We start from the raw sequence: 24,375 nt of genomic DNA, 5'->3' as shown, positions 1-24,375 counted from the left end.
ACAAGCATGACAGCACAGACAGAAGGCTTAACAGACTTTTTTTTTTTTTTTACATTGGTAAGCAAGCACTGCTTGGTTTAGGCCCACGTTTTATATAACTGCACGTATATCCTTGTTTAGGTTTGTCCTTTTGAATGACAAATATATACTATTAATAGCAGTTGATATTGACAGATAATTCCTCTCACGCAGACACAGAACTCACATTAGTTTGCAGTCAGCTGTATTCTGTGCAGTTTGTTCAAGTGCAGCTTTTTGATCCAGACGCTGTCAACATGAGGCGACAAATTCAGCTTTTGTTGCCGCTAGTTGTTTGAAATCAGCTTGGTGTGCCCAAGCCTTAAAATCTAATGCACAGACTTTGTGTGTTGTGTATACACTCATTGAAGCTGTAGGTCTCTGGTCAACACATGTTATAGTCCTGCTAATCAGCTGTGGTCCTGCTTTTGTCTAGAAATGTGTTGATTAATATAGAACAATGCCATGCGGTGCAGTGCTACATATATTTTTGGCCGTTTTATACGGATCATTCCTACTCTTTAGGGTCACTGACATCACTGTCACTGTTGATGAGCCCCGCTTGTTTGCTGAGTATTCAATTCTTTTGAAGGTATGATTATTTTCTGTCTTGTGATTCTTTGCATGATAGCATGCACCTTTTACAGAGAAACATGTCATGGGTTGATCTGTCATATAGACAGTTCCTTTCATTTGACAAATGAATTTAACAAATCATCTGAAGAAATCCACTTGTGTGGCTATTTGCTATTTGAGATAGTGAAGTAATCCTGAGGGTCCTGTTAGCATCAGTTCTGCATTCAAACTTCTGCATGGATTGACAATCCTCCAGTGATCTGTTCATTAAGAGTGTGAAACAAGATAACACAATAACATGTTGTTTTGTGCTCAGAGGTCTGTAGGGTGTCTTGATGTCATTTTGATATCCTGATAAACTGAAATTATGTTTAAATTATAGAAATCCATTTAATTCAGTATGTGGCTGTCACTGAACTGTCATTCATCACAGACTGAAGTAGTTTATGTCTTCTATTAATTGTGATGATTTTGGCTCAGTTTTGGCTAGGGTTTAGATTCAACCCTACATAAACACACCTGATTCAACTAATTAAGATGTTCAGTCTTTTTTGAAAGCTACATGCTATGTTTGTTGGAGCAGGGTTAGAACAAAACTCTGGAATTGAGGCCCCTTCCACACAGAGATGCATTTCTGTGAATACGCAAAAAAAAAAAAAACTTTTTATCGGATAGGCTTTTCGTCCACATGGATCGAGCATTTTCGGAAAGGGAAACCACTATTTTTAGAAACTGGGTCCCAGAGTGGATAAATTTGAAAACGCTGTCTTTGCATTTTCGTGTGGACAGGGCCATCTGTATATTTTCTGAAACGATGATGTCATCACCCCACGTGTCAACCCTAGTCAGACACTGCTACTTCATGTAAGAGCAACAACAACAACAATAGTTTGTATAAAGCATGCAAGGTTTATGTGCATGCTCTTCTTCCTCATTTTTAGTGTATCTCTGTGGCAAAATGACAGTGCCACATACTGATCTGGCATGTATACTACATCGTTTTCAGTCGGTTTCACTGGTTTTGTATGGATGCAGATATTTCTTGATACGACGCCATGTAGATTTTTTTTTAGAACAAGGAAAAAAAAGATTGGATGGGGATAAGCTCCGGCTTCGTATGGACATAGCCTAAGTTCTAGAGTATTACTAGAGTATTGCTTTTAACAAAATGAATACGATATTACCCAGCATACTCAAACTGGCCAAGTTAAATATACTTAATTATTTTGCTAAATTTACCTAACTTAGTTAAGTAGATTTTACTTAATTAAATACTTAAGTTTTACGTAAAATTGATGTATGCAAAAACTTGCAAAATACAATTTTTATAAATCTACATATTGTTTTTTTCAGAGTCCTGATAACTACCCATAAATGGAGAAAAAAGCTGTTTGCTTCCAAATGGTAAAATTACAACATCCCTGAAGGAGCTAACAGGGCTATGCAATCCAGACAGTTCAGTCTTGTAGGTGAAACTCTTTTGTGCTTATGCAGTGCAAATGCTCCACACTGTAAAAAGTTTAACTATTATTTACTCAATTTTTTTGGTGAAACATTTTTACACTCAAAAAAATTGAGTAAATTTTAAAGCTGTGAAATCAATGAAATATACTGTTTAAATTGAGTAATTGTCAGTAAAAAAATTAAGTAAATCTGAATAACTGAATTACTTTATATGAGAAATAAAATTAATTAGATATAATCAAAATTATAAAACACCACAACTGTAATTCTATGTAAAATAAACAAAAAATATTGAGTAGATATAATTGAAATATTGGATGAAATTTAACAAAAAAAAATTGCTACGTTTACTACATGTAAAAGTGAATTTAACTTAATATTGGACTATAAATTATCAAAATGTTGCATTCACTTTTTTTTTTTTTTTACACTATTTACCCTTTATAATTAATATAATAAAACCAAATAAAGAAAGAAACACATTTTTTATTGAAAATTTATTTGTCAATTAAACATAAGACAAAGTCTAAAATCAACCTTTGAAACATTTTATCCATTTTAATATTCCAGTAGATTGCAAAAATTTTAACTGTAAAGTAGCCATAAGGGAAATGATTAAACCTTATGAAACATTTCATCCATCTTAGTATTCAAGTAGATTACATGTAAAATACGATAGCCGTAAGATAAATGACATCCTACTTTGTTCCTGGTGCATACCAGCCATTTGCAATCACACTCAACATTAAACCATAAAAAAAATAAAAGCAACACTTACATCAATATTAAAGGGATAGTTCACCCAAAAAGATGATGTTGTCATAATGTACTCGCCCCCCGGGTTGTCCCAAATCTGTACGAATTTCTTTCTTGTGTTGAACACAAAATATATTTTAATGAATGTTGGTTAACAGATATTTGAAAGTTGCCATTGACTTCCATGGTAGGAAAAAAAAAAGTATACTATGCAAAGTCAATGGCAACCTTTAACTGCGTTAACAAACACTCTTTAATACTTGGCTGAATGTCACGTCACTTCACTTAAAATATCTTTTGTGTTCAACAGAAGAAAGAAACTCGTACAGGTTTGGGACAAATTGAGGGAGAGTAAATTATGACAAAATCATCTTTTTGGGTGAACTATATCTTCAACAGAATTAATCCGATAACAGAAACACTTACATCAGGAATACCCATTCTGTGGGATGATCATGAACCACTACTATGCAAGAAGAAAATTTTTTAACCTCTGAACATTAACAGAGTTTTGGAGAATCCAGCTCAAGAAACAGTTTTTGGAACAACTCAAGTGAGTACAGGTCCTTCTCAAAATATTAGCATATTGTGATGAAGTTCATTATTTTCCGTAATGTAATGATAAAAATTAAACTTTCATATATTCTAGATTCATTGCACACCAACTGAAATATTGCAGGTCTTTTATTGTTTTAATACTGATGATTTTGGCATACAGCTCATGAAAACCCCAAATTCCTATCTCAAAAAATTAGCATATCATGAAAAGGTTCTCTAAACGAGCTATTAACCTAATCATCTGAATCAACTAATTAACTCTAAACACCTGCAAAAGATTCCTGAGGCTTTTAAAAACTCCCAGCCTGGTTCATTACTCAAAACCGCAATCATGTGTAAGACTGCCGACCTGACTGCTGTCCAGAAGGCCATCATTAACATCCTCAAGCGAGAGGGTAAGACACAGAAAGAAATTTCTGAACGATTAGGCTGTTCCCAGAGTGCTGTATCAAGGCACCTCACTGGGAAGTCTGTTGGAAGGAAAAAGTGTGGCAAAAAACGCTGCACAACGAGAAGAGGTGACCGGACCCTGAGGGAGATTGTGGAGAAGGACCGATTCCAGACCTTGGGGGACCTGCGGAAGCAGTGGACTGAGTCTGGAGTAGAAACATCCAGAGCCACCGTGCACAGGCGTGTGCAGGAAATGGGCTACAGAGAAGCAGCACTGGACTGTTGCTCAGTGGTCCAAAGTACTTTTTTCGGATGAAAGCAAATATTGCATATCATTTGGAAATCAAGGTGCCAGAGTCTGGAGGAAGACTGGGGAGAAGGAAATTCCAAAATGCCTGAAGTCCATTGTCAAGTACCCACAGTCAGTGATGGTCTGGGGTGCCATGTTAGCTGCTGGTGTTGGTCCACTGTGTTTTATCAAGGGCAGGGTCAATGTAGCTAGTTATCAGGAGATTGTGGAGCACTTCATGCTTCCATCTGCTGAAAAGCTTTATGGAGATGAAGATTTCGTTTTTCAGCACGACCTGGCACCTGCTCACAGTGCCAAAACCACTGGTAAATGGTTTACTGACCATGGTATTACTGTGCTCCATTGGCCTGCCAACTCTCCTGACCTGAACCCCATAGAGAATCTGTGGGATATTGTGAAGAGAAAGTTGAGAGACGCAAGACCCAACACTCTGGATGAGCTTAAGGCCGCTATCGAAGCATCCTGGGCCTCCATAACACCTCAGCAGTGCCACAGGCTGATTGCCTCCTTGCCACGCCGCATTGAAGCTGTCATTTCTGCAAAAGGATTCCCCACCAAGTATTGAGTGCATAACTGAACATAATTATTTGAAGGTTGACTTTTTTTTTGTATTAAAAACACTTTTCTTTTATTGGTCAGATGAAATAAGCTAATTTTTTGAGATAGGAATTTGGGGTTTTCATGAGCTTTATGCCAAAAGCATCAGTATTTAAACAATAAAAGACCTGAAATATTTCAGTTGGTGTGCAATGAATCTAAAATATATGAAAGTTTAATTTTTATCATTACATTATGGAAAATAATGAACTTTATCACAATATGCTAATTTTTGGAGAAGGACCTGTATTTGTGGGTCTTGGGATTTCTCAAATCCAATGTGACTCCCAAAAGATGGCAGCAGGCTCTGCTGTGATTCCCAAGATTACATCGCTGACTGCCCCATCATTGTCCCGAAGGATGTAGATTTTTATGACCTCCTCTGCCAACTCTGCTTGTACGAAGACGGGTAGATCAGCTGAACCCTACAGGCAAATTTTAAAGATAACTGGTTAGAGCTAACATTCAAACCTGAATGTTACAAGAAAGTGACAAATACACAAACCAATAGCACCTGAAGAAGCAAACATTCTGTTGGACCATATGATCGGTAAAATCTCAAACAAAGTGTACTAGGGGGAGGAGTTGCAAAAATTAACAGCATTCTTCTTAACAACAGGACAGGTTAATTTTCTACATAGGGACATTTATTTTTAACAATAAACCTAAAAGAAAAATGAAAAGAGACCAACTGCGAGCTTCTATGCTGTAAATCAATGCTATAGGCTTTTATTGAGGTCCGCATTATTTCAACCAATTTCTTTATGAACATGTTTAATATTTAAGTAAAATGACTAATGGTTTTGAAACAAAAAAAGCTTGTTTAATTTCACTACTTGGAAAAAAATATGCATTGCATTAACCCTCACACTCAACCCTTAACCCTCTAAATAATTCTGTGGCTTAGTAAATATTACAGTAATATTTAACTTTATTAACTTAATAAAATCTCTGAATATAGTTTACTTGATTATACAAAAGATGGCTTTCCTGTAGCTCAAACAGTAGAGCATCAACGCTAGCAAAAATTGATTAAATTGTAAATGTGTACCTGGAAATGCAATGTAAGTTGCTTTGGAAAAAAGCGTCTGCCAAATGCATAAATGTAAACATTAACTGACTAAAAATACAACAGTTTATTTTATCTAAAATGTACAGATATATTTTATTTTTTCCACTAAAACAATTTAGTATTTGACTAACAAATTGTTTATTTATAATACACATAATATATTTGTGAAATTTCTATCAAACTATTTAAGGATGGAAAATTAAACTGATCTGTTTCAGGGAACAAAAATATTACTTAATTCAAATCAAAATGAATATATTTAAACACACTCTTAAGAAATTTAGTAAGTTTACTCAATTAAAACAACGTACCCCTCACCCAGCCTCGGCTGTCCTTCAATACCCACCAGGTCTGGATTTGTTACATTAAAAAGCTTAATGTTTTCAAACTTTTGACCGATATTGTATGTGATAAGTTTCAGTGTACTAGAATGATTTTACAATGGAGCATATAGTGGGAGCTGATTAAAACTCACCAGTCAATGTTATGTCCACGCCATTTTAAATACTTTTGCATGGCGTATTTGTAGTGGTGATTTAAGAGCTCATACTTGAGTTCATGTAGTAATTATGATGTTTTACAAAAAAATGACAGCTTTTTACAAAACAGAATGTTGTCATTTGAAAGTTCATAAATGATGTGTTCCCTTTTGACAAGCCACTGACCCCAAAGGGGAACCTGTACAAAATCGTTTTCCATTGGGCATGTATAGTTATAGTTGCTGGACCACGGTTACACTTATCGTTAGACTTTCAAATGGCGGTTGAAATAAACGGTGATCAAAATAGTACGAACGTTAACCCACTCCAAAAAAAAAAAAAAAAAAAAAAAACTAACATACATATGGCTGCCCCACTAACTAACTTAGAAAACTACACTGTTATGTACACGTACACACGGTCAATGTTTAATCAACTTTTGAATACATTATTGCAAATATACATAGTTATAAAATGACTACGTTACTTACAGGAAATTCGAGTAACGTTAATGTTCACGTCGTTGCTGAGAAAAGCAGTCCTTCAGTGACAGGTGCCTCTTGTTTGAGCCGCGAAACTTGTTAAACTTCTTAAGATGACGCAAAATACAAACACAATTGTTAGGAAATCCTTAATAATTAACTTCTGAATTAAACATTACAAACATAATTAGTATTAACTAGCTGGATAAATTACATAACGTACCATGATATGAGAGGAGTGCGGGTCTTGCCGTTGCTGAGGAAACTCAGGAACGCCGTCCTTCAGGTGACTTCGATTAAGCTACGAAACTTGTTGAATATGACGTAAAATACAAAGACAATTGTTAGGAAATGCTTAATAATTATTAACTTTTTAATAAAGTGTTACAAACGTAAGTAGGATTAGCTGACTAACGTTACTTACGAGGAGTTGTGAGGTGTATGGCTAGTCGACGTCGCTGCTGAGGAAAGCAGATTTTTTTTTCCTGCGGAGCGGAGCTGCACACGTGATCACTTTAGCCGCGAAATTTACTCAATTTATTTAACTGTCATTTATTAAGCTGGAACTTTATTTAGGAAAATTGGTAGGAAATACTTAATAATTTTAGTTTCTAAAACAGATCAGTACAAGTAAATAATTTTCAAATATTTCTATTAGAATTCACCAGAAATATTGAAGGTATATTAAAAAAATAATTAGTTAGTTAAATACTTATTTATTTTCATTACATAAACTTAAATAATATATGTAAATTTTAGAGAAATTATTTGTTGGATTTTTAATTATTATTTTTAATCTGACCCACTCAAAATATCACTTAAATGATTTCAAAAGATTTTATTAAGTTAATATAGCTCTTTATTTTTGTGAAATTTACTAAGCCACTGAATTATTTTTTACAGTGCAGTGATTTCTTTATGAAAGAAGAAATTATATATATATATATATATATATATATATATATATATATATACTACAGAATCAGATTTAATCACATTACTGCATTTACTTGTGAGTCAATGATAAGAGACTACTTTTTAGTTATAATATTAACTATGCGGTTTGTTTGTTTCATGTTTATGGTGGCAACGTCTTACTTAATCTTCACTAAAATAGTAAAAAAAAAAATAAAAAAAAAAAATAAATAAATAAATAAAAAAATAAATATATATATATATATATATATATATATATATATATATATATATATATATATATATATATATATATATATATATATATATATATATATATATGTATAATTTGTTTGTGAAAACATGGTTGTGAGGATAAAATACAGTAGTATCATTAAACAAGATGAACTTGTTTTGAAATGGAAATCTTTATCTCATTATCTTTGGGGCCTTTGTTGCAGCAACATGAATACTACAGACATGCCAGCTTTGGATTATGTACATCAGTTTGAAAAATAAATGATTTTATTCACCTCACAAACATTATAACAAGTCTATACTTAAGTGAGCATACTGTTTCAAATATTCTAAAAAGTCAGTGTAGAAAGAAACACAACTTCTAAAAATTAAAAACTGGTGATTTACATATCCTCTGGGAAAAGACTGAAGTATTCTGAGGATGGCTTAAATATTTTTAGAGTCATTATGTGTATAGCTGATTTTCTAAACCATTTATAAAACAGTGCATAAATAAGCGGATTCATACAGGAATTCATGTACAAAATCCAGCATGTTACATTAAACACAACAGTTGACCCATTTGTTTCAATAAGAGTCACTATATAGTAAGGTATCCAACACATAAAGTAAACCATTACCACAATCCCCAAAGTTTTGGCTGCCTTTCTTTGTGATCTGTTGACACCTGTGACAGAATGTACAATTTTGGCCTGATATTTTGCAACACAGAAGATTTTCACATATACTGACATGATTACAGAAGAAGGGGCAACAAATGTGACAATGAGGTCTGTGACAACATGTTCAGATTTGAAAGAAACTGAACAGTCTCCATAACACCTGTCTTGTGTCTCTGGGTAGAACATAGAATTGTATAAAATAATGACAGAATATATGCTGGAACATATCCAGTTTATAATAATACAAAAAACAACTTTATCAGTTGTGACCCTTACTGTGTATCTCAAAGGGTCACTCACTGCAATGTAGCGATCTACAGATATAAAGACTAAATTACCAAGAGATGCTGAAACAACCATAAAAGCAATGAATAAAAAAAGAGAACAAAATGCCTCTCCAAAGTACCAGCAGGATTCTATGAATTGGATGCCCATTATCGGTATAACAATCAGTCCCACGATCAGGTCTGCCACAGCCAGGGAGAGAACAAGCAGGTTGGTTGGAGTGTGGAGCTGCTTGAAGTGAGAGATGGAGATGATCACCAGCAGGTTCAGAAACACAGTGAACACTGATAATAAAAAAATGAACATGTACAAAATGACATACTCCACTTCATGTTTGATTTGTCTGAAACATGTACGACTTGTTTGGAAAGCAATCCTGGATTTCTTGACTGTCGCCCTCCATCATACTCTGGTCAAACATTTTCACCATTGATTATATCCTGATTCGTAGCCTGCCACTGTTGTTAACGGTCCCCAAAGCTGCCCTTCAAAGTTGTGGTACAATGTTTTAGCTGTCAGTTTGACTTTCTACCACTGACTGGATACTAATTTATATGTACAGAAAACAAGGACATCCCATTAAATGTGATGTTGGATTATACTGCATTAAAACCACCTACTAATTAAATATTCAAAACATGAATGACGAATTGGATGGTTTCTGTAATTTAATATTTCATGGTGTGCAAACATTTCATGAAACACAAACATTGAAATTTAATCTTAGTTTAGTTTTTGTCTGTAAACCTTTTTAAGGATATCTTTCCGTTATGACCTTTTGAATATAAAACACTTGGCAGATGTCTAAGGTCTTTGGATCAGATAATTGTTTTTTATTGGTCCCCAGCTCTAGGCTAAAGACTAGGAGTGTCCAACTTTTTCTTGGCCCCAAACTGTGGAGAAGTTTACCCAGTCGTTAGAACACTTTCATCACAATCAGCATTTAAAGTAAAGATATAAACATTTCTAAATTTTTTAAGTTCATCTGTGGCTGGTGACATTTTTCAACCGCATGTTTAAATGATGCTTTTCAACTATTTTACTTTATTCAGCACAATGGTCAACCACTGTTGTTTTTATTGTGCTTTATAAATAAACTGACTGGTGTAAATGGTTGATGGTTAAACCTTGTCCCAGGCAGCCACTATTTCATTCTTATGAGGGCACCCTGTTGAATGAAGTTGATAGAATTGATTGAGTGGAATGTCACCAGTAGATGGCAAAAAATATGAAAACAACTTTGGGTCTTTTTGAGTCTTTCAGTTTGTTCAATGCTCAAAGCTTTGTTGCATGACTGAAACATAATTCATAACAGTACAAAACTTGTCTGACTTCTAAAGAATAGTACAAGAAACAATATCAAACTGCCAATGTGGAGAAACAAAGAATGTGCAATTAATATGTAAACAAATCTTTCTACAAAGACTGTTGATGAGCCCACATTGCTTGCTGTGAGTATTCAACTTTTTTAAAGGTCTAGTACTTCTCTATCATGTGATACTTTGCATGACAGCATGCACCTTTTACAAAGAAACATTACATGGGTTGACCTGTCATAGTCAGAGTGCCTTTCATCTTACAAATTATTGACAAGCAGACATTCCTCAAAGTAGAATCCTACTGACAAGTGAGATACCACCTAAGATTTATAAAAAATACTGTATCTATTCTTTGTTGTTATGCTACAAGCAATGTCTGTATTTGGTATCTGAGAGATAATTGAGGGTCTGACCCATGTCAGGATTAGGTTAGATTAGATTAGATTCAACTTTATTGTCATTAAGCAGAGTTCAAGTACAGAGGTAATGGTATGCAGTTAACATCTAACCAGAAGTCCAAGAATATAGTGTTGTATATACATATAAGTGCAGAGTAAGTGAAGCTATAATTTACAGAATGTACAGTGGAGTTGCTATATACAGTATTAAGCAAAGTATGTACAGAATATACATGGGAATGCAATGTTGGATTATATATACATTATGAACAGCATCAACGTAAGACAGTGGTAATAAATACAGTTAGTTGAGTGTACAATAGTATTGTTAAACAATGTATTCTATGCAAAATAACAGTAGTGCAATTATATTTTTATAGAAATAGTCCTGGACTGGAGACTTCGCAGTCTCCTCCCTGATGGCAGCAGACTGAAGAAGCTGTGTGATGGTGGCTTTGCTGGTGAGACGGGCTCCATAAATGTCCTGGAGGGAGGGGAGAGAGACACCAATGATCTTCTCAGCTGCTCTCACTATGAGTGGCAGATTCTTCCAGCACAGTGATGCAGCTTGTTAGATTTTTTTCGATGGTGCCTTTGTAAAAGGTGCACATGATGGGGGACGGGGTCTGGCTCTTCTCAGTTTGCGGAGGAAGTAAAGATGCTTCTGTGATTTTTTGTCCAGTGCTGCGGTGTTGTCAGTCCAGGAGAGGTCCTCTGTGATGTACATACCCAGGAACTTGGTGCTGCTCACTCTCTCCACAGTTGCACCGTTGATTATCAGAGGAGCATGCTGAGTGTGTGCTTTCCTGAAGTCAACAACCATCTCCTTCGTCTTCTCCACATTCAGAGAAAGATTGTTGGACCACCCGGCCAGGCGGCTCACTTCGCTCCTGAAGTTGGTCTCATCTTTGTTGATAATAGACCCACCATGGTCTTGTCATCCGTAAACTTAATGAAGAGGTTGGAGTTGTGTGACGGTGTGCAGTCGTGGGTCTGCAGATGGAAGAGAAGGGGGCTCAGCACACATCCTTGGGGGGCCCTAGTGTTCAGTGTGATGGTGCTGGATGTGTTGCTGCTGACCTGTACTGCCTGAGGTCTTCCAGTCAGAAAGTCCAACAACCAGTTGTACAGCTAAGTTTTCAGTCCCACCTAGACCAGTTTGTAAATGAGCTGTTGAGGTATGATTGTGTTGAATGCTGAACTGAAGTCTATGAACAGCATTCTGACATATGAGTCCTTTTTGTCAATATGTGTGAGATTTACATGCATTTATCCTGCTGAAGGATCTCCTCACGCTGTCTGGGGTCAGCATCATCGCCTGGTCACCGGGAGGAGGTGGAGTCTTTTGTGCAGTGGTGCTGTTTTGTTTCAAAAAGCGAGCGAAAAAGGTTTTCAGCTCGTTCAGCAGAGAGATGTTGCTGTCACAAGTCTGTGGTGGGGTCTTGTAGTCCGTAATGGTCTGTATCCCCTGCCACAGGCTCTGAGTTTCTCTGGTGTCATTAAATTGATGGGCTATCCTCCTGGAGTGCTGTCTCTTAGCCTCTCTGATGCCACCGGACAGGTTGGCCCTGATTGTTCTCAGGCCCACCTCATCTCCAGCTCTGAAGGCAGCATTCCGTATATTCATGAGTCTATAGACCTGCCCTGTCATTCATGGCTTCTGTTTGGCCTGGACAGTGATGGTCTTTGTGACTGTTACATCATCAATACAATTGTTGATGTAGGCAATGACAGTCTCGGAGTACTCTGTGGTGTTATTGTATGTGACAGCCTGCTTGAACATATTCCAGTCACTTGTGTCAAAGCAGTCTTGAAGAGCCTCTGACGACCCTTCCGGCCACACTTGTATCTGTTTTCAAACTGGTTTGGTGACTTTAAAGAGTGGTCTGTATGCAGGCATTAGCATGACAGTGATGTGGTTGAGGCTCCTAGGCAAGGGAGGGGCAGGGCTTTGTAGGCTCCTCTCTGTGTGGTGTAAAAAAAGTCTAAAATGTTATTACCTCATGTTAGAAAGTCAATGTGTTGGTGTATGTTTTGATACACACTCTTTAGGTCTGCATGGTTGAAATCCCCAGCTATGATGAGAAAAGCATCAGGGTGGGCTGTCTGCTGTTCACTGATGTGCTGGTACAGTTCATTTAGTGCATCATTCCTATTGCTGTTGATGTTGTTTGGAGGAATGTAAACAGAAATGAGCAGTAGGGCAGTATATTCCCTCAACAGATAGAACGGCCGGCACTTAATAATCGTAAACTCCACCAGGGGTGAGCAGTGTTTGCAGACCACGACAGCATCGCAGCACCTCATATCATTGATGTAAACACAAAGCCAGCTTCCACAGGTTTTTCCTTGAGAGCTCTTGTCTGCTTGATATCATGTCAGCTGATCAAACTGAATAGTACTGTCTGGAACGCTGTTGCTAAGCCATGTGTTCTGTAAACACAAAAACACAACAGTCTCTTACAGTCTTCTGAGTTGTACGTAGTAGTTGGATGTAGTCCACTTTATTGTCCAAACAGCATACGTTAGCCAGTATGATGGTGGGGATAGATGACTTGTGTGGGTTAGCCATTAGCCTAGCCCGGATACCTCCACGCTTACCCCTCTTCTGCTTCCTCTCATGCCGATTGTGGTGCCTCCGCTGTGGGCGAGATGCAGTAGTGGATGTCGGTGATGGTGTAGGCCTCCGGAGCAGACTGAGATCCTGCAGGTGTTCCGCATGCATGCAGTTTAACTCTAAAAATGAGGTTCTGCTGACATCCAGCAGAAACTTACGACTCTATGCGCACTTAAAGACAGGTAGACGCGATGAAGACGTACTAAACACTGCAACTCACAAGACAAGAAAACACAGATGTTCTCAAAAGGGATAATCAGAGCTCATCAGGGAGGGAGGCAGAGCTGGAGGGGGGCACAGTGTTAGGAGGTTTGTAGTCTGTGATAGTTTGTATGTCTTGCCACATACACCCTGGGGTCTGAAGAATTTAAGTGTTCTTCAGTCTTCTTTTTGTGTGTGTGAGTTGGCTTGGCAGATACCCTTCCTCAAGTTGGATCTGGCCGAGCTGTAAGCCTACCAGTCTCCAGACCTGAAGGCTGCATCTCTTGCTTTGACCAGAAGGCGAACTGTTCATCCAGGGCTTCTGACTGGGGACAAAAATAAAAATTGTGTGGTCACTCTGTCCACACATCTGTTAATGTGTTCCAAAACAGAGTTGGTGTAAGTGTCAATGTTGATCTGAGAGTTTGTGGTGGCCTGGGCAGCAAACTAACTCCAGTCTGTGTGCTGGAATTGATGTTGAAGTGTGGAGTCAGCACCTTCCAGACAGATTTTAACAGTTCTTATTGATTCTTGTTTATTTCACACATTTGATGATCAGGGTATATTTGGGGAGCATGAACAAAGAGAGGGGGTCAGACTGACCCAGGTGGGTGAGGGATGTGACTTTGTGGGCATCAGTCACATTAGTATATATGTGGTCCCATGTTTTATGTCCCCTTGTAGAGCAGGAGACATTTTGGGGAAATTGAGGATGAACAGATCTTAAAGTGCAGTGATTAAAGTCCCCAGCAACAATAAAGTATCCATGTGGTTGCAAGGTTTGTACTTTTCTAATAGCCCACCATTCTTTCATAGCCACATTAACATTAGCATCCGGCGGTACATAAACTGCAGCGGCAACAATGCAAGTAAACTCATGTGGTAGATAGAATGGTTTGATAATCACTTGATAATCAGGAATTTCTGATCAGCAGAGCAGTAGGTATCAACAATGACAGAGTCTGTACTCCATGATTTATTTACATAAATGCATACTCCACCACCCTTTTTTATTTACCAGAAGTTGCTGCTACTCTGTCAACCGTGAAGAAAGAGCATCCATCCATATGAACCACGCTGTTTGGGACATCATTACAGAGCCATGTTTCAGTGAAGAATATAACATAGCAGTCCATAAGCCATTTCTGTCTAAGGGTCCAAACCTTTAGTTCATCCATCTTGTTAATCAGAGACCGTACATTGCCAAGAAAGATGCTAGGCAGAGCTGGTCGATATGGGTTTAGCCTTAGCTTAGCACGCAGCCCACCACATTTTCTGCATCTTTGTTTGCGAGCTAGATGCTGACGCTGACGCCGAACACTTCCGGTCGGTACAAGTGATCCACTTGTCGCGGTGATCTCTGTAGCTCTGGTGTAGTTCGCTTAAGTCAAAAGGATGATCTAAAACTAAATTGGGACACCATTTGTTGATGTCCAAAAGTGACTCTTTACTATAGCTGTAGTTTGCATTATTGAATCGAGCACAAAGGGAATAACTAGGTAAATTAACACTATTTTACGAAATCTGGTAAGACGCTGAGCCTCGCTATGTGTTCGCATTGCCATCTTGCCGCCATCAGGAATGCAGTTTACTCAACTTCCAGAAAAATAAATATGTATTTAATTTTTAATGTTTAAATAGATTAATATATTTCAAAGAAAAAGTACCATCATTAACAATTCAGCTGTAACTTATTTTATTCTGTGCTTCTCATTATAGCTGTATATAAGACATCGTTTGTGCCTATAGGGCAAAGAAGGTCAATAAAGCACTGCATGTATCAACTTAATCTCATGAATGTTAAATATATTTATGATTGATTTTACAATTGGTTTATAGCAACTTTAGTTGTTATATATTAAACTATCAGTGAATCATGTGTAGAAGTTTGTATCAGTGCAGTGTGAGTGTATTTTTATGTTCCGGTGATGTGCTGCTGCTCAAATTGAAGGGGAAAAAATTATAATTTTGACCCAAGACCCAACTGGCTGAGGTGCCAAAGCAGGTCCCTGTGCTCGCACAAGTGATCTTGAGACTTTGCTTGCAAAAGCCAATCGTTGCAAAAACTCTCTGAGGGGAACAAGAGCCCGGTGATTTTCAGGAAGACTGGTATGCAAGTCATTCTAACACAAATCACAAAAATGGTCTGTGGCGCAGAGGGATCAACAAATTAAAATATACATCCTTCAGGTCGGTAGCTGCAAACAAATTTTGGGGATGGATGAACCCGAAGATGTGTTTCTGTTTCAACAGGTAACTGGTGAAGGGCCTGGTTGAAGATTGGTTGTAACCAACAGCCTTGGTGTGTTCCAGTCTTAAAACCTAATGCACAGATCTATTGTATAACAAATAGTTTTGCGTGCTGTGTATACACTCAGTGCAGCCATGTTATAGTTCTGCTAATCTGCTGTGATCCTGCTATTGTCTAGAAATGTGTTAATTAATATAGAACAATGCCATATGTGCAATGCCATATATTCTGCGCCGTTTTTCTATGCTGCATCCCTACTCTTTAGGATCACTGACATCACTGTTGTTGAGCCCCAATTGTTTTCTGTGAGTATTCAACTCTTTTAAAGGTCTGATACTTCTCTGTCATGTTATTCTTTGCATGACAGCATGCATCTTTTAAAAAGAAACATGACATGGGTTGACTTGTTATATAGACAGTTCCTTTCATTTGATAAATTAATTTAATAATATCAGACAGAAACAAATCATCTAAAGAAATCCACTTGTGTGGCTTTTTGATATTTCAGAATAATCATGGTTTACACGATACAGGAATCCACATAAATGTATATAGCATTTAATATATATACAGGTTCATTTCAATAAAATTCATTTATTTCAGTGATTCAACTCAAAATGTGAAACTCATGTATTAAGTTTTTTCAGTGGTTTGAATATTCTAGCAGATTGTTTTTTTTAAAGCCGACCATTATTTCAGAACTTTTCCCCTTGCTGTTCCCATAGCGACATTATTACATTTTTCCTTTTTTATTTAAAATATTCAAATTTGCATACCAGGTCATGAACAATCTGATATTCCGACTCACAAATATGTGTAAATGAGTGTGTTTGGTTGTTTAATCTTTTGATCATGATCTGTAATGTGAGATGGGTGGCGCCATGTTTGTTCACGCTGCAGTTCAGTGAGTCCTGTCAGTCGGATTTACAGAATGTGAAATCATCAATTTCTCCCAAAATACAAGTAGTAACTGGCTGGTGAACTGGGTAAAGAATAGAGTGAACTTTATAGTTACTTACACAGTGTGTATCTGATATATAGTGTGGCCGAGAGAGCACAACGCGCTTCAACTGCATAAACACATGCAAATTGAAAAAAAACACTGTATGACAAATGGATTGCTTTTATTTAAAATATTCACAAATTTGCATACCAGGACATGAACAATCTGATATTCCGATTCATAAATATGTGTAAATGAGTGTAATTTGTTGTTTAAAACCCTTTCTAAATGATCTTGATCATGATCTGTAAGTCTTGTAGGTGAAGCTCTTTAGTGCTGATGGAGTGTACCATCTTTGGGGCCTTTGTTGCAGCAGCATGGATACCACAGAGATGCCAGCGTTGGATTGTGTACATCAGTTTGAAAAATAAATTAAATCCTCACAAACATAAAAAGTCTATACAAATATGTGAGCATACTAATTCAAATATTCTAAGCAGTTATGATGTGTTTTTATAGTGTTTTATAGCTAGTAAAATAAAGCAAAAAGGATTCAGACATAGAATTCAGGTCAGCACACAAGGTCCATGTTAGAATTTGTGATGTGGTGGAGGAGATTTTTTTAAGACAACAGTCCATCAAAGCAGAAAAAAATTGTCACAGTTAATCTTAATGTCAGAGCTGATTTGCCTTTCAGATTTCCTCCTCACTGAACCTGTCATTATACGTCTACCACTCCTTCACTTGCTGATGTGCAACGTCCTCAGATACAAAGTAACTTTCACTATAGAAAGAAACAAAACTTAAACAAATAAAAACAAAATGGTGATTTACATATCCTCTGGGAAAAGACTGAAGTATTCTGATGATGGCTTAAATATTTTAAGAGTCAGTATGTGTATAGCTGATTTTCTAAACCATTTATAAAACAGTGCATAAATAAGCGGATTCATGCAGGAATTCATGTACAAAATCCAGCATGTTACATTAAATTCAACAGTTGACTTATTTCCTTCAGTAAGACTCACTATATAGTAAGGTATCCAACACATAAAGTAAACCATTACCACAATCCCCAAAGTTTTTGCTGCCTTTCTTTGTGATCTGTTGACACCAGTGACAGAATGTACAACCTTGGCCTGGTATTTTGCAACACAGAAGATTTTCACATATATAGACATTATTACATAAGAAGGGGCAACAAAAGTAACTATGAGGTCTGTGACAACATGTTCAAATTTGAAAGAAACTGAACAGTCTCCATTACACCTGTCTTGCGTCTCTGGGTAGAACATAGAATTATATAAGATAATGAAAGCATATATGCTTGAACATAGCCAGTTTATAATAATACAAAAAACAGCTTTATCAGTTGTGACCCTTACTGTGTATCTCAAAGGGTCACTCACTGCAATGTAACGATCTATGGATATAAAAACTAAATTACCAAGAGATGCTGAAACAACCATAAAAGAAATGAATAAAACAAGAGAACAAAATGCGTCTCCAAAGTACCAGCATGAATCTATGAATGTGATGCCCGTTATCGGTATAACAATCAGTCCCACAATCAGGTCTGCCACAGCCAGAGAGAGAATGAGCAGGTTGGTTGGAGTGTGGAGCTGGTCAAAGTGAGAGATGGAGATGATCACCAGCAGATTCAGAAACACAGTGAACGCTGATAATAAAAAAATGAACATGTGTAAAATAACATACTCCACTTCATGTTTGATTTGTCTGAAACATGACAAATTGTTGTTTGGAAAGCAATACTGGATTTCTTGACTATCGTCCTCCATGATACTCTGCTCAAATATTTTTACTCAAATATTTTTTCAATTGATTATATCCTCATTTGTAGCCTGCCTCTGTTATTTACAGTGTTCCTCAAAGCTGTGGTACAATGTTTCAGTTTTCAGTTTGACTTTCTACTTTCTATCACTGATTGGATTCTAATTTATATGTACAGAAAACAAGGACATCCCATTAAATGTGAGGTTGAATTTTATGGAATTAAACCCACCTACTAATTAAATATTCATAACATTCAATGATGCATTAGATGGTGTCTATAATATAATAATTGTGAGTGTGCAAATATTTAATAAATACAAACACTGACATTTAATCTTACGTTTTGTCTGTAAAGCTTTTATTTGGGCATCTTCTTACCTTTATGACCTTCTGAATATAAATGTCTCTGAGGCTATACCTGAGACTTTAAACATATGGGAACCACCCAGCCCTCTATCGGTTCTCAAGGATTCATTGAGTGAGGGCCTGGCACCGAAGGGATGGAGGAGCTCGACAAGGTCTACAGTATGGACACTCTGGAGTGGTTTTAGCAAGCTGACACTAAACTGGGGCCTTTCAGTGCCTCGACCCATTTGAGGTGAGAACACAGGAGAATACCAGCTCCACATGAAATATTCTAGCAAACGTGTTGTGGGTCGCCTAGATAGCTGGTCTAATAATATCTAATAATAATATCAGTGAGGCGCCACGAGCCAGTGCCTCGGATTATGCAACACTAGTAGAGTAAGCTTGCAACCTGAGCGGGAAGGGCACACACTGTGCCTGATAAGCCAGGGTGATGGCATCCACAATCCAGTGGGCCATCAACTGCTTTTAGACAGCCTTCCCATTCTGCCGGCCACGTAACAGACAAAGAGCTAGTCTGAGGTCCTAAAACTTTGTGTCTGGTCTATGTAGAATCTCAAGGCTCAGACGGGACACAGCAAAGCTAGGTCTGGGTCTTGCCTCCTCCATGGGCAGCGGTTGCAGGTTTATCACCTGATGCCTTAAAGGAGTAATTGGAACCTTGGGCACACAGCCGGGCTGGGGCCTCAGGATTGACTAGGAGTCAGCCAGCCCAAACTCTAGGCATGAACCGTTGACCAAAAAATGCATGCAGGTCCACTACCCTCTTGATGGAGACAAGTGCAAGCAGGAGCAGAGATTTCATTGAAAAAAAAAACTTTAGCTCAACTGACCGCAAGGGTTTAAATGGGCCCTTCTGTAGTGTTTTAAGCACCAGAAACAGGTCCCAAGAGGATATGGAGGGGAGCCATTGAGGATTTAACATACTTGCCCCCCAAGGAACCTGATGACCATGTCATGCTTCCCTACTGACTTCCATTCCACTGTGTCATGGTTAGCAGGTAATCATGGTAATAATACAAATACTAACCCGCAGTCCTGCAGAGTTCAGCTCCAAACCTAATGAAAGGTTTACCACCCCTGATTTAAAGTGATAAATATAGGAAGAATATATCAAAGTCATTTATATATGCAAAACTTCCTGCTGCCAGGTGGTGCCGCTATGACTGTAACTGAGTGTTGGCATGTAGATGTCTTCAGACCAGGACTTTTATCAAATCTGTGAAGTTTGGTGCAAATGTTAGTGTTCCTGTAGCTCAATTGGTAGAGGTTAGGGGTTCAATTCCCTGGTAACACATGGTATGTAAAAATTGATAGCCTGAATGCACTGTAAGTCGCTTTCGATAAAAGTATCTGCTGAATGCATAAATTTAATTTTTAAATTTAAATAAAATTTTAAATGGAACATGGTATGTTTGAGTTAGTGTAAAGCATGACATTTCCTGTTGCCAGTACGTGGTGCTATGACTATAACCGAATATGATCATGTAGATGTCTTCAGGCGGGGACTCTTATCAAACATGTGAAGTTTGAGACAGATTGGACATTGTATGCATGAGTTACAACAACTTCCTCTGTGATGGCAACAATAGCATGCTTTAGCACTTAGTAAGTGTTGCTAGCTAGGTGGTGCTATGACAATATCTAAATCTTTGCCTGGTGATGCGTTCAGGCCAGGACTCCTGTTTCGTTGAATTAATAGCATGCTTTAGTGTTGTTAACATACTTTACCATGTTTCTAGCATGTTGCTAGCTTATTAAACCTTTGCTGATACTTTTTAACATATTTCTAAAAGTATATTACAATGTTAAAGAACACCTACTGTTGTCATCAGGTGGCGCTATGAGTATAACCGAATATGGACATGTAGATGTGTTCAGGCCAGGACTGATATCAAACTTGTTAAGTATGGGGCAGATTTGACATTGCATGCCTGAGTTACAGTAACTTCCTGTATCATTTTAGTCAGTCACTTTCGATGTCACGTCAGACCAAGTGGGTAACACACTTCAGGTTGCACTACCACCTGTCGTGCTGCAAACGGCCATTTTCCCTTGTGCAGTAATTAGTGTGCAGGTGTATTTCATATATGTATTTTTGAACATCCAGTAGTATGCATGTGTGAGTAATTTATAGGTGTATATACACATGTTTTATGTATTTCGTATTTATGTATTCATAAGCAAAGTTTGCTATAAATCCTATGTGCAGTCTCATACTGTGCAGCCTGCACACTGTGACTCTGTGTTGTTTCAAGCGCATCATTTTGCACATAAGAGCTCTGTGCCACTTCTGTGCACCTTCAGTATTATAATACTTTTCTGCCCAATCAACCAACCAAGATTATTAAAACTCTTTTTTGTTCTGTCCTATCTATCATATGTTGCTGCCTTTATTACTGTGCTCTACATTTAAAAGAAATGTCTATTATATTTATATATTAATGTATTATTAATGCATTTTACAACAATATAAAGAGCAATGTGTAACATTTTACAATATTTTAGACTTAATCGCTCTTATTTGTAAATAAATATTTAACTAGATTTGATAAAATTATTAATAACCTAATTTATAATAGTATATTTGTCAAAGATTATGATTACATATTTTTTCATTGGTTATTTTTCATTAAAATGACATTGACTATATGTAGTAGATTGTGCTTGACACACAAAAGAGTGACAATCAGGTCAACACAGGGAAGTGTTTTTATTTATTTATTTATTTTTTACATATAGGCAGATACTCCGAATTTTTGGTATCGGATCGGTTCTGAAAATATTGTATCATTGCATCCCTAGGGTGAATCACACTAAATATTCTTGATCATTCAAACCTACTCACATATGCCTTTTCGAAACAAAAAGTGTCTTAGAAAATGTAAATCAATATATTGTTTTCTGTGAGCGAGTAAACGATGATTTTCACATAATATTTAAGAAAAAATTCTAGGCTACAAGATCCAGTTCACTGAAGTCTTGTGAACAAATGTTATGTATATATATATTTTTTTTTTCTCTTCGGCAATAGCACCGGCTACGTAACACGCTTATGCCTTGAGGTGGAACCTTTTCGTCGAGTAGTGTTCTTCTTGTCAAGAAGACCCTTGCTAAAACTGCTCCACTGCTCCTTCATCCCCTCGGCAGCCAGACATGGCGGAACGTCCGGTGCCAGGCCTTCACTCTGTGAATGTTGCCATGTTGCCAACCTATGTAACACTTGCTGATGCTTTTTAATATGTTGCTAGGAGTCCATAATAGAGCTGTTATCTGGCCATAAAAGTTAGGCCCGAAAGTACCTGAGCCCGACAGGTTTCACCACGAGCCCGAGAATGATAAGTGCATTAGTCCATGGTAGACGTGAAGTTGTCACGTTTTTTGTTTGTTTATAAAGTACACCCATGCTGCTGACATACTTTTTTTCATCAAAAAGTTGTTACCTGTTGCCAGCATATTTTAGGTCTAAACCAACTTTAGTTGGTATGAAACCAACAAACAGACCTAAGACCTAAGACCTCTGACCACACCTGCCACCATGTTTTTTTTTCCTAAAGTTTTGATGTACCCGAGCAGAGTTCCAAGTAGTTTGGGCATTCATTCAAATGATTCAAAAAGGCTGAATTATTGACAAACTAAGCAAGTGACTGTATTTATGATTGGATCATTAAATCATTAGCTCACTCAAAATTCAGGAACAAATCACAGCAGTATTGCTCTGAGACACACAAATATTCTGCTCCAGCTTTGAGCTCCTGCCCCTAATCGCGAACGCTGAATTGTCCTTGTGGCCCTATCAAGGTGCCACTAACCCACAGCCAATCAACCCTATGCTGTGTATGCTTTTCTGGATCATCTGTGTCTATAAAACTGTACATATTTTTAAGAAATTGATAAAGTTTCGTTTAGACTTAGGAATGGGATTAACAACTCAAAATATATTTTTTATTATAATATATATATATTTTTTTGGTGCTTTATATTTTTATTTATATTATATTTATTATTAACATTTTAACATTTATTTTATAATTGTTACAATATAAATGTTATATAAAATGTAAATGACTATAAACTTTATTAAAATCAATTATACCCAAATTTAACTTTATGCAGATAACCAAAACTAAATTAATCACCACACTGACCTTTAAATAAACTAATTGAACTTACATGCACACATCATTGTAAACGACAGTTAAAAGAGCAGTCAAAATCTTTTTCAATAAAATTAACTTCATAAACATCATTAAACAAATATTAAAATCCACACACTATTCAATGGATTTATCATGAACCTTGATGACTGTCCAGACCAATATATGATATATATTTACAACACACATGGTAAATGAACATTAAATACATAAACAAAACTATCCACATGTTAACTTGTTGCAATGTTAAAAATCATCTCAGCCAAATAATAATAAAAAAAGGCCATGACAAGAACATAAAATGAAACACAAGAGTTATCATGGTAAGTACGTGTTTTATTTCTTCTTTTAATGAATGTCTCCACTTTAAATTCAATACTCAAACTAAGACTTTAGAATTGTATGTTAACATTGGAAATTATGCTTTATCCTACACAAAAAAATAATTAATAATCTTTAAAAATGTCCACAAGAGAGGATGCTGGCTTGAGTATTTTAAACGTTAAGATGTGTTTTACTGATATTTTAAACCAGCGGTAGAATAAAGCATAAATAAGAGGATTCAGACTGGAGTTAACATACAAAGTCCATAATAGAAATGTCACTGTGGCAGGAGATATTACTGTAGTACTTGTTGCTGACAGTGTATAGGGAATATAGCAAAACAGATAAACTGTCACAATGATTCCTAATGTCAGAGCAGCTTTGCTCTCAGATTTCCTCCTCACTGATCCTTCTGTTACACATTTACCACTCTTCATTAGAGAGTTTATAACTTTCACTTGCTGATGTGCAACATAGAAAATCCTCAAATATAAAGTTATAATGAAGGTACAAGGTAGCAAGAAGGAAAAAAAAAGGTCAGTGAATTTCCAAGAAAAACTTATTACTAAATAGCATTTTCCATAGCACACATCTGATTTTTGGGAAGCTTCAAAATATCTGCCACTAAGTGAATAGCCAATATTGTAGGTTGAGGAGGACAACCAGCATAAACAGATGCTTATTAAAGTTTTAGTCACTGTTATTTTCTTTGGGTAGAGTAAAGGATGACACACAGCCACATAACGATCGACAGCAATTAAAACTAAATTACAAATAGATGTTGAGATGAGCAGTCCCATGATTATAATAAACACGTCACAGAAAGTGTCTCCAAAGTACCAACATGTCTCAATTAACTTGTTGGCATCCACAGGCATGACAATAAGCCCTACAAGCATATCAGCTGCTGCCAAAGAGAGAATGATCAGGTTGGTTGGAGTGTGAAGCTTCTTGAAGTGGGAGATGGAGATGATCACCAGCAGGTTCAGAAACACAGTCCATGCTGACAGCAATGAAAAAAACACATACATGATATTGTATTCATAACTTGAGCGCTTTCCCTTGATACATGATGAGTTGATGGAGGGAAAGCAGTATTGAGTCTCATAATCCTCTGTCACATAGACCATTAGTAAATCTCCTCCTGTTAGGAGCTTTTCTGCTCTGCTTCCTGTCCTTTCAT

General features: G+C 36.9%; 1 protein-coding gene and 2 pseudogenes across 1 annotated transcript; all 3 read right to left on the bottom strand.

Moving 5' to 3' along the window:
• Window positions 1–8,258: 8,258 nt before the first annotated feature.
• Window positions 8,259–9,243, bottom strand: LOC113053919 (trace amine-associated receptor 13c-like; annotated as a pseudogene).
• An 8,138-nt stretch (window positions 9,244–17,381) lies between these two features.
• Window positions 17,382–18,362, bottom strand: LOC113053918 (trace amine-associated receptor 13c-like). The gene has a single exon (XM_026219084.1). The coding sequence runs from the start codon at window positions 18,348–18,350 to the stop codon at window positions 17,382–17,384; it is 969 nt and encodes a 322-aa protein (XP_026074869.1). The 5' UTR covers window positions 18,351–18,362.
• A 4,952-nt stretch (window positions 18,363–23,314) lies between these two features.
• Window positions 23,315–24,375, bottom strand: LOC113053917 (trace amine-associated receptor 13c-like; annotated as a pseudogene).

This window comes from Carassius auratus, chromosome 35 (genome assembly GCF_003368295.1).
Source record: "Carassius auratus strain Wakin chromosome 35, ASM336829v1, whole genome shotgun sequence".
NCBI classification, from domain to species: domain Eukaryota; kingdom Metazoa; phylum Chordata; class Actinopteri; order Cypriniformes; family Cyprinidae; genus Carassius; species Carassius auratus.
This window is presented reverse-complemented; position numbering and strand designations above follow the sequence as displayed.

Bases quoted from the DNA above. Each gene is read 5' to 3' on its own strand.
- LOC113053918 (XM_026219084.1), bottom strand. From the start codon at position 18,350: ATGGAGGACGATAGTCAAGAAATCCAGTATTGCTTTCCAAACAACAAT.